Genomic DNA, 12393 nt, shown 5'->3' with positions numbered 1-12393 from the left:
AGAAGATGATTATAATGATGATAGTGATGCTAGCAGTGATATACTACAACCAACTCAAGTATGTTACTCATAATTCTCACTCTTGTTCAGAGGTTCACAACCTGGGGCCCGTGGTCCCATTGACGATTATGAGGCATTGACCTCTTAAAGTTCTAATTCTAAGCTGTGTCTTTAGACCGTGATGTGGTTTCCAAAATGTCACCATGGACCAAAAAAGGTTGAGAAATGCTTCTCTTATTTTTTGGCAAATTCCTTTTTGTCTTTGATAAGTTTTGATATTGAAAAAAAAATCATTTCAAGTCATCTTTCTGAATTTGATCAAAGATCATGTTATTTGATTTATTTACAGTGTTATCAACCAACACAGCTAATGAAGCAAAATATAACCGGTGGAACCTTATCATTTCAAGTTGAAAGTGATGAGGATTCATTTAAAAAAGGTGGGTTAGATGTATACATTGGAGACAAAAAGTTCTATTTGCACTATTTCAATTTCCAGTTTTTGTAATTGCATAAAGACTTGACCAGATTATTATATAGAGTATATATACTAGAATAGATTGCTTTGAACAATATCATTTGTACTTTGACTCTTTGTAGGAAAATCAAACAGAAACATTACAGTTAAGGAAACACCTGCTCAAAGAAAGAAGCCTTCAGGTAACAATGCTTTATTTTCAGCAGATATCAGAAGTATAAATGCATATAAATGACAAAATTAAACCATTTGATGAAAAATAGTTCCAGAGATATTTATTTGAATTTCACTTTTTTGGCAGTCACTGTAGAGCTTTTTATATGTGAAATGTAATATTGATATTTATAATTGACAGGTAAACGTAAAGTATTATCACCTGATTCTGAAAGAGATGATCAAACACCACCTCCCACAGCTACACTAGTTTTTACTGAAGGTAAGAGTTCTTTTTCTTCTCAAATAACTATGGAAGCATATATTTTTGGCATCAAATTCCATTGTTTTCCTTTTACTTTTACTGTATTGGCTTGTGAGTTCAATAGAGACTACAATTTTCATCCGATTTAAATGAAATTTGGTGTGAAGATTAATAATGAGATCTTGGTAAAGTTCGAATTTGACGATCTTTCGATGAATGGTTTTTTAGTTGTTGCACTTGACTTGGGAAAAACGTGTCAAAATTTGTTTGTGAACACAATAGAAACTACAGTTTTCATCTGATTTAAATGAAATTTGGTGTGATCATCTATAATGATGAGATCTTAGTCAAGTTTGAATTTGACATTTTTTGATCAACAGAATTTGAGTTATTGCCCTTGAATTGTTGGCATGTGAACGCAGTCTATGTCAGAATTTTATTGAATAATGTGTGTTTGATTAAATCAACAATATCTTGCACAAATTAGATGTTGGTATGATTTGCCACAGATAGGTGACCGCCCTTGATATACAGAAAATGCATCAGGAAAGTGGGCATATCTTGCTAGGCAACCACTTGTTACAATTGAGGTTGCCAGATGTTCTATGTTCTAGAAAGCTGCCAACTTCACAATGTCAAGTTATTACTAAGTTCATCTTATACCTTGACTAAATATTGATATATTGATAGCTGTTTTGAGGCTAATATTCATATTCACCAACAAAGACAATAAATGATTCCTCAATGTGTTTTAGAAGGAAGATCAAGTGAAGATGAGAGATTATTAAACCAACCAACTCAGGCTTGTGTCATGGACAGTGAGACAGATGATGGTGAGTTATTTCCCCTTTAAAGTTGTCTGATTTGTCATTGGTTGGTGATGAGCTGAGTACTTGCCACGTTGGTGGTGAGCTGAGTACTTGCCACGTTGGTGGTGAGCTGAGTACTTGCCACGTTGGTGGTGAGCTGAGTACTTGCCACGTTGGTGGTGAGCTGAGTACTTGCCACGTTGGTGGTGAGCTGAATACTTGCCACAGAACTGTTAAGGGGGACTAGCAAACAATTCTTCCCTTACATGAAATGATCAGAAATTGAGAGTTTAGGAGGGAGAGGCAGAGTCTGGTCAGGGTCAGCCTCAAGTTTGTGAAAACGCCAACTCTATTACATAGATATAGAATGTGATTGAAGCCTTTAGCCAGTGGCATCTTTCCAACCTGCATAATGAACACTTGCTTTAGCGTGATCTTTGTAAAGCTTCTTGAGAATGCAAATGTTATTGGTTTACAAAATGCTTATTAGACATGACTCGGATCACAATATGAGACTTTGATTAAAGGTTATGTTAAAACAAATAACATTAAGGTCTATGTTAAAACAAATAAGTTGATGACTTCATCCTTCCTTTAAAAAGACTGTAAAAAGAAATCTAATGTTGATTGTTACATCAGATGTAGAACATCTCTCCTATAAAACAGAAAATAAAAAGTATTACACATATTTTATATTATCCTTCTGTTTATATTTTAGAAACTGATGATGAAGTGAATAAAGATATATTAAACCAGCCGACCCAGAGAGTAGGTGGTACTATAATACCTGAATCAGATGATGAGACTGATATTTCTAATGTTGATATGAATGCTGCTACCCAAGCCTGTCATTCTCTTAGTGATACAGATGAAGTAAGTAGCAATTATTATAACACACCCTGAATTAGATTTGAGCCACATTTAGAAGCAATAGCATATATGACAAAAAAAAACTTATATAATGGTATAACACACTTTTTTGATAACATTAATGTTATGTACTTATTTACTAGCTCAACTATAACATATGATTTGTGTTCTTTTTGTTATATGCACCCTGAAGTAGGTTGTTATTCAGAGTTTCACTGTTTGATCTTCAGCCTATTTCAGCTTGTGTCAAAGTATTATTTGCCTGACCTTTTAAAATACAGAGCCCTATAGAAATATTAAGACAAACCCTGAAACATGTTGTCACTCACAGTTTCTTTATGCACAATCTTTATGCAATTTCACTTTGTACCAATATAGTATTTTTTCAAACATATTCCATATGACCATATTGAAACAGATTCTCAAGTTCCACTAGTTTTTTTCTTAAGCCAACTGATATTTCGAGCTAGGCTAGGATTAGTGCAATACCTTGATTTAGGTGACTGGTTTACAATGTTTTGAAGCATTGATATTTAGGTTTAAAGCATCACATAAAAGAATTTTCATTATGAGTTTTGTTTTCTGTTATAAAGGACCAACAAGGTGCTACTGTAGCCTATACAATGGACATTGGTAAGAGAAGCACCCCTAAGAAAAGTAAACAATCTACACCTAAAGCTTCCTTGGGGCCAACTGTACCATATGAAATGGAAGCTGATATCAGTGCAGTGGCAGAAACACAGAGTTTCATGCTGAACAAAGATGAAGAGTTAACTCCAATTAGAGCAGATCAATCAAAGAGCACTTCATCTGAACAAAACAATAATCTGAAAGGGTCTAAAGCGGTAGGCCTATCAGGTAAGATCTTCTAGAATTCTTTAGTGAACTGAATCTAATCAAGTTGTGCACATGATCATCAGTCTGGAGAGGCTTAAGTCAAGAGATCAAAATCTAAAATTTTATGATTATATAAAAAAAACAATAGGTCTTGTGATAAAATTTGAAGATGATAATGTCCAGATTTTCTGCAATATAGTTATCTGATTAGAATTTTTTAATATAAATTTTAATAACTAAGAAATTTAAATCATTACCTGTAAAGATTTATTGAAATGGACCCTAGATTTTAAGTGTATTCATTAATCTTTACAGATAATGATGAAGAGGTTAAGTCTGATCCTATCATTCCTGATAATGTAAAGGAAGAAGTTCTTGAAGAAGATCCAGCTAGTGAGTCTGAAGAACAGGACATGAGTCACCTGTTTATTATGCCAACATTAGCATGCGATATGGATGAAGATGTAGCTGACGAACCCATGGAGAAAGCAGATGCTAAAGAAGATTCTGATGATGGATCTACACAACCAGTAAATATGGATGCCACACAAGTGGTAGAAGATACTGGCAATGATGATGCAACACAATTAGTTAAAAGCCCAAAAAGAACTGATGCAACACAAAAGTTAAGTGATGAAACACAGAAAGTAGATGATGCGACACAGCAAATTGGTTCCGATGATGCCACTCAAATGATACAAAGCCCAAAGAAAGGCAAATCATCTAAGAAATCCACAAAAAGTAATGCGGTTGGGGATGCTACAATTGCAGTAAATGCTACAGTTGCTGTTGATGATGCTACAGTTGCTGTTGATGATGCTACAATTGCAGTAGATGATGCCACCATTGCTGTTAATGATGCTAAAATTGCAGTAGATGCTACAGTTGGTGTAAATGATGCTACAATTGCAATAAATGCTACAAGTGATGATGCTACAATTGCAGTTGGTGATGCCACAATTCCAGTTGAAAATGGAAGTGACTCTGATACCACACAACCCCTTTCTGAAACAGTTCCTGTAAGTATGAATGACCAAACACAACTTATTGATGGAACTCCAAATTCCGAAGTTTTAAGTGCATCTACGGCTGATGCTACTCAGCTTCTTAATGAGGGAGACTCTTATAAAGGTCCAGTTGAAACAGTTCCAGTCGAAAATTTATCTTCTTTTGATGAGCCAACACAAGCATGCTTTACACCAAAGAAAAAAGGCAAGGGTAAAGGAAAAGGAAAGAATTCAAAAGGTATTAAAAAATCTCAAGTTGTTTTGGAGGATGAAAAAGATAAAGAAGAGGAAAAAGTTATTGAAGAGGCAACTCAGGCCTATGGTTTGTCTCCTTTAAAGGGAGCTAAGTCACCACCATCTGAGGAAGAAGGTGTTGTATTGGATGATTCTACACAACCTTATGGATTGTCACCTGTTAAAAGAAGTTCGAGGACCAAAGCAAAAGGAAGCAAACAAGGAACTTCAGATATAGATGAACCTACTCAGTTGTATGGTAAATCTCCAGTTAAAGCATCTACAAGACGTGGTCGAAGCCACAATGTTAGCAAGAAGTCAACACCAGAAAAGGAGATTCAATCCAATGATTCAGAATCGAGTAATGACACCTTACCAGTTGATGAAATTGAGGTAACATATTCATCTCTATAAATTTTACACATCTTTGAGTTCCATTGAGCCCATATTATGTTCTCTAAAATTCATAGGAACAAGAACTATTATAAATACATATGTGTTAGCCTATGAACTTTTAAGCAACCTGTGTATGGCACTTTGTATTATACCTAATTACAATAAGGTCAATTGTATCTGATGGTATGTTGATTCAGATAAAAGGATGTGTTTTGAATATTTTTTTCCTTTGCATTGCTCATTGAACTAATTGTACAATTAGACATATTGTGATTTATTGATGTTCTGTATGAATTGACCTGTTAACAGTAATAATTCCATCTTCTAATTGTAGTTTGTACCCGACAGTGAAAGCCCTGAAGAAGATAAACCACCATTGATACCAATTCCTTCCAGATCACCTCACAAATCAGCTCTAGCTAGTCCCAAAAGTAGAAGTCCATCTCCAAGCCCATCCCCTAAGAAAGTGATGTTTGTTGGGGTAAGAATTCTCGTACCGATTATAACACTACAGGAAAAAAAAAACTACTTAAATTCAAAATGGCTGCAAATACATATAGTGGTATTAAATAAATAAATAATCAATTTACATTTATAACCAAGATGTTCATTTTAATCTACAATTTTATACAGAAATAGGAAAATTGATCCTATTTTCAATACTAAATATAAAAACACATTTACAATGATTATAATTTTTTCGCATATATACACATAATCAAGCACATTGTGCGATGGCCTGCTCTTCTTTTCCTGTACAGTTGGGATTGTGATTTTTACAACTATGTTTCCCCACAATATTGATGGTTTTCAGATATATATCCATATTGTGTTTGTAAAAGACCCCCTTTTAATTCAGGTAAAAGAAGCCAGCTTTGAAAAGGAATCTGAAGAAAATACGGATGAAGAATTCAGTCCTGTTATTGAAAGAATAACAAATTCAAGTCCTAAGAATGCTAAAGCCTCAACATCAGCCTCAACTAGAGCTGGAAGAACTCGAGGAAAGAAGACTCGAGAACCTGCAGTGGAAGAACCCAAGACAAAGAGAAAAAGAGGTCAGTCCAGTGAAGACAATGAAGAGGAAGATACAAAAGTAACAGAAGACAATTCAAAGAAAACAAAGGGAAGTAAGAAGACTATTTCTAAAGAGGATGAGTCTAAAAAAGAAGTTAAACCTGAGGCTGGACGAAGATCAAAGAGAGGGAGAAAATCTGATGTTAAGGTGGATGTTGAAGAAACAGAACCAATGGTTGCTGGAAACCATGGTCAATCTGAAGAAGTGTTCAATATTGCAGAAGTGAAAACTGAAGAACCAGCAGGAAGGTCTAGGAGAGGGAAGAATGCTGCAGCTACTGAAGAAGTCAAATCTACAGAAACTAAGTTGATAAAGCAAACCAGAGGCAGAAAATCTGTTGTGAAAGATGATGACAAAAGTGAGGTCAAAGCAACTGCCAAATCTACCAGGATCAGTAGAAAAACAGCTGGTACTGAAAAAACAAAAGATAATGATGAATCTGTCAATCAAACCAAGCAAGATTTAGTTGATGAAAAGTCCAATGTAGAGTCTATGGAAAGTGAAATTGAGCAAAGTACCTCAGGAAAGACCACTAGAGGCAAGGGGAAATCTTCAAAGACAGAGCCAAAATCTAAAGATACTGACACTGATCTAGATAGTGTTGAAGATGTTGATCCAGTTGTAGAAACTAAAGGTCGACAGTCCAGAAGATCTACAGCAGTAAAATCTAATGTAGATACTGATACTGGTCTTTCCATCAAAGGCAGAGCATCAAGATCTGTGAAGACAACAGATCCAGCACCAACAGAAAATACAGATACACCTGATACATCAAGAACAAAACGAGGTTGGATATCAGCTGTTGTTCCTCCAGATTCAGCATCTTCCAATGCAACAGGAAAGGGAAATGAAGAAATTGCAGCTGAAGACTCATCTCAAGAAGAAAATGAGTCCCAACCTAAATCCTCAAGAACAAAAAGAGCAGGCAAGAAAATTACTGAAGATGTTACAGAACCTATTAAAGAAGTTATCAAACGTACTGCAAGGGGAAAATCTGCACAAGATAAACCAACAAGCTGTATAGAAAAAGAATCTGCAAGTCCAAGTAGTCATTCTAAACGCAAAGCGACCCAAAATATTATCGAAAAAGACTCTGTGAGTGACAATAAAAAGAAAAAGATCTCAGATAGTGACACCAAAGCAGTGACTGCATCTCGTAAAGGCAGAGGTGCTAAGAATAGTAAAAGCTCCCAAGAAACAGAGGAATCATCCTCCATTGAAGATATTAATCCTTCCTCAAGTAGTAGGAGAACTCCAAAACGTGGAAGAGGAGATGATGCTAAGAATATTAATAGCCCTAAAGAAACAAAGCAATCTTCTTCTTCTGTGGAGGATACCAATTCTTCCTCCGGTAGTAAGAGAACGCCAAAACGTGGAAGAGGAGATGGTGATCGGGCTATTGACGAAGTAAGTAAATTTGTTTATTATGTTTATGTTGGCTGTATCTAGTAAGAGTCTTAAAGATTTCAATTCATGAATTCAAATTGTTTTAAGCAAATACAAACAAAAAGCAAACCAAGCAATTTCTCATTTGAATCTAGATAAGGGTTCCACTGTGGCTTTTAATAATGTATTTGTGCCACGTTTCTATCTGCATGACTTCAATTATGCATCACTAGAATAACAACATTATGAACCTGTTTATTTCACATGGCACAAAAAAAAGGAAAAAAATAAAGATTTTTCTGTATAATTGTTTTGGAGCAAATACATTGAATATGATTTCAATGCATGTTTTTTCAGGAAGTTTCAGCTTCAGCATCAAAAGTAAGTAAGAAGGGAGACCATCAACCACCATCAACACCATCAAGAAAGAGATTATCTCAAGACATAACAGCATCACCATCATTACGGCGGAAATCATTTGGTATCAAACCTAAAGTTATGTTTACTGGTGTGGTGGATGAACAGGGAGAAAGGGTAGGTTGTTTGTTAGTGTAAAATAATTAGTGGGCTTGCAATCCTAGAGCATTTGGTAGGCTGTATTAACGTCAGGTGCTTGCAAAACTAATGGTTCATTAGATTGCATTAAAGTCTAAAGAAGGAACTTTGGTTCTGGAAGTAAAACACCTGCTTATTGTGTATGTGGATACTGTAGAACTTTGGAATTTTCAATGGAGCCTTTCTTTATAATTAGAGATGAAAATACAAAGTTCTCCTATGACACCATTTTTCGTGAAATGCAATTACACTTGCCCTCTGTATTTGCTCCCTATAAAGCACTTCTTTCAATAAATTTAATTTGATAATGTGCAAATAGGTAAAATAATAATTCTGGGAAGCTGAAATATATCAATATCAAGACCACATACCATTAAACTCTTGACTCCTTCAGGCTCTAAATCAATCTTTCAATATTTCAGATTATTAAAGATCTGGGAGGAAGTATGGCAGAAACCATTCAAGAGTGTACACATCTTATAACAGATAAGGTATTGGTTTACATCGATTTTAAGTAAAAGTTATTAAGTGGTATATCATTAGGTACTAGAAGATGGTTGTCTGTATATAATTGTATATTGTATTATAATGTTATATTATAGATAAGAAGAACAGTAAAGTTATTAAGTGGTATATCATTAGGTACTAGAAGATGGTTGTCTGTATATAATTGTATATTGTATTATAATGTTATATTATAGATAAGAAGAACAGTAAAGTTATTAAGTGGTATATCATTAGGTACTAGAGGATGGTTGTCTGTATATAATTGTATATTGTATTATAATGTTATATTATAGATAAGAAGAACAGTAAAGTTATAAAGTGGTATATCATTAGGTACTAGAGGATGGTTGTCTGTATATAATTGTATATTGTATTATAATGTTATATTATAGATAAGAAGAACAGTAAAGTTATAAAGTGGTATATCATTAGGTACTAGAAGATGGTTGTCTGTATATAATTGTATATTGTATTATAATGTTATATTATAGATAAGAAGAACAGTAAAGCTATTAAGTGGTATATCATTAGGTACTAGAAGATGGTTGTCTGTATATAATTGTATATTGTATTATAATGTTATATCATAGATAAGAAGAACAGTAAAGTTATTAGGTGGTATATCATTAGGCATCCAGATTATAACCAGACAATGGTTAGATGACAGTAAACAAGCTGGCATGTTTTTAGGTACTGTATACATGTATTTGTGAATATAATTCGCACCACTTCTTCCTATCAAATGAATCTTGAAAACATTTCTGCCACCCTGTCCTATGTTTCCTATGGAATGATAAGCAAAATTTAAGGGTAGAAATTACATTTTTCAACAATTTATATTGTCATCATCAGGTGTAGATTGTTGTCACATTGTACAATTAAACTCAGGAGCCATGTTTGGCTCAACTATTTAGCTAATTATTTCTTAAATTCAGTTTTTACTTAATTGTGTAACTTTTAGATATTTTATTTTTGTTTTTATGGCCTTTCTATGGCTGAAAATTAGAATGGATATCAAGCAAGCATTGACAATAACATTAATATGAACTTTATCTATTTCAGATAGTAGTAAATATATACTATGTGATAAAGCCTCTGAAAAACAATACAAGTTCTCATTACGTCACTCTATAGAAATAGCTACTCAATCTTCTATGTTAGAAGGTTATAAAATACATGTTACTAAATCAGTTAAACCTCCTCCGCAAACTATGGCAGGTGAGAATTTTCATTTAATACTTTCATTTGAACTTCCTGCATTTCTGTCCTCTTTTCCTGTTGATATCAAAAGTCTTGGATGTGTCAAATAGTTTTACTGTACAGATAACAGGTTTGTGAGTTGAAAATATATCTGAGGGATGAAAGGAATATTTATATTTTCAAAAATATGATTTTTATTTCAGAAATATTGGAATGTTCAGGTGCTCAGGTAAATATTTTTTGTAAACTGAATTTTTCATGTTAGGGCAGAATCATGGTATTTTAACTATTTTTAGCTCATGGCAGTAAGATGTAAGTAAAAAAAAAAATGCTGAGTCATGAAGGATGTGATTTTGGCCATAATTTTGCTACTGACATGAATTGATCAGTATTCTCAACCAGTGATTTGGTGCTTTTACTGATCAGTAATTTCTATTTGATCTATATATAATGTATTTGTAGGTGTTAAAAAGTTTACCGAAGAAGAAGGAAGATAATATGGTGATAATATCATGTGATGAAGATAAGACATTATGTCAGCCTGCTATTTCTAATGGTATAGATATAGTGTCATCAGAGTTTATATTGACTGGTATATTACGCCAACAAATAGATATACAATCATATCCTTTACTATATAAACTGTTTATTAGTTCATTTCTTTTAGAATTCAGGTTGGCGTTTGTGAAAAAATTTTACTTTATATATTTATTGTAAGTGTGTAATTTTACATCGAAAAATGACAGATTTGTCTCAAAACAGGAGCAGGTGTGTATTTGCCTTATTTGCCTTGACCCTATGTTTATTCAAATTTCAGTAGAATATGACTTGTTTAATTGGGTTAAGATAGGATATACTGGATTCTAAAGACCATCACCATTAACAGTTGCCAATTTATTACCATTTGGCCACAGAAAACTGTTTTATTGTTCAAAATAGCTTTGTATGTCTCTGAAATTTAAAAGTGTTCATGTAAATATCTCCACTATTAAAATTTTTTCCTTAACCAAGTTGTACATTCAGACTGTTTGGTGAAGGTAGCAATAAAACTCCACAGAAAGGCAGATCAAGGAAAAGATAACCAATGGTACCTAATGATAGCTGTTTATTGTTGTATAAGTTTTATTGTGAAAAATGTGAATATATTGAACTTCAAAGTGACTTAACAACTACAAAAAACAGTCTTTTAAAAGAAAATATTGTTAAATATGGAACCAATATGAACTCAGGTATTTCATAGTGTAGATGTATGTCATGATTCTAGGGCAGTTGAACATTATCAAAATTGACAATGGCACTTTTTATACTAGTATGCATTATTTAGCAACTACATCATCCAAATACACTAAAAGCAACATCATATTCTAGAGAACTGCTCTACTGGTGATGAAAATATCTGTGTGTGTAATACCCATGGTATCACCAAGGCAGAAATGTTTAGTTCTTTTTAGTACCTACACCTGAAATCGATATTGAAGTTTTTGATAATAAGTATAAAGAGATATTATTACTTTTTATTGTTTATAAGACATATAGAAGTAGGAAGATTACAATAAAATACTAAGATATATGGATATACTACTTCTGCATAATTACATACTACGTTTCGCATTTCGGAACACATACAGGTAACGTTTTCAAGTATAAAAAAAAAAAATATATAGTATATCCATATATCTTAGTATTTTATTGATATTGTTACTTGTTAAGAGCTCTTTACTCTTTTTAATGATTTGAATTTCACTTCTTACATGGGATCATATAATTCCCTCATTGGGCACTCATCATTTTTTGTTAACAGTTTTAACTGTGCTATAGTTTGTAATTGTATATAGAATATATTTTATAGTGCTGTACATCCTTTAATCAAATCATTTGTCCTCACAGAATATCATCTACAATTTCATTAAATATACTATCTCATTGTCAAACCTTTAATCTCGTTATATCCCTGGTTCCTAGAATGGGATACAAGTACCCCTTTGTAGCTTCAGAAAACATCACAGCAGTGTAGGAAGATACCGTTCAGACAAATTTGGGGTAAAAATTTTGGAGATAAATATTTTAGGGTAGAAGGAATCCAAAAATGTGCACAATATCTCTAGCCCTGTCTGATATGTTTTTGTCAATACCTTTTTACGTATGATATATCTCAATGTAAAATTCCATACTTATGGAAAAGTGTTATTATATTTTATGAAACTGCACCCAGAGCTATGAAGATGTAATGTTTCCCATTTCAGAACAATGTACCTCATTAAGCTTAATGTTTTTTTTTTACTTGCACCCATACACTCACGCTTTCTGAGATTCTGGAAAGGCTTTGATGAAGTCCAGTAGAATTTTAATCTTGATGACAAAATTTGTTAGAAAATTATTTAATTAAAACAGTTGTATAGAGTAGAATTGAGCATTAGTATTAAAATATAAAAATTGTTAAAAAAATTATCAATAAACAAAATACATATAAAAATAAGAGATTGAAAGTGGAAAAGATACAAACTAAAATAGCTACAAAATTACAAAAGTTTTAAAATATTAAAGAGAGACAACAAGTATATGACAAGAAATATTACAAATTCAAGCAATAAAATTTGGAAAACCTACAAATAGTTTCTTGA

At 33.0% G+C, this 12393-nt stretch overlaps 1 protein-coding gene across 1 annotated transcript; it reads left to right on the top strand.

Annotated features, from left to right (window-relative positions):
* Positions 1–7855: 7855 nt before the first annotated feature.
* On the top strand, positions 7856–10489 carry LOTGIDRAFT_103252 (hypothetical protein; the record flags this gene model as incomplete). The annotated part of the gene is made up of 6 exons (XM_009045991.1): positions 7856–8044; positions 8488–8556; positions 9163–9262; positions 9635–9790; positions 9976–10001; positions 10235–10489. 6 exons carry the CDS (start codon positions 7856–7858, stop codon positions 10487–10489), a joined length of 795 nt encoding a protein of 264 aa, XP_009044239.1.
* Positions 10490–12393: the final 1904 nt, after the last annotated feature.

Source organism: Lottia gigantea (genome assembly GCF_000327385.1).
Source record: "Lottia gigantea unplaced genomic scaffold LOTGIsca_1, whole genome shotgun sequence".
Classification (NCBI taxonomy): domain Eukaryota; kingdom Metazoa; phylum Mollusca; class Gastropoda; family Lottiidae; genus Lottia; species Lottia gigantea.
Note: the sequence above shows the minus strand (reverse complement) of the source record. Positions and strands in the feature narration are given on the sequence as shown.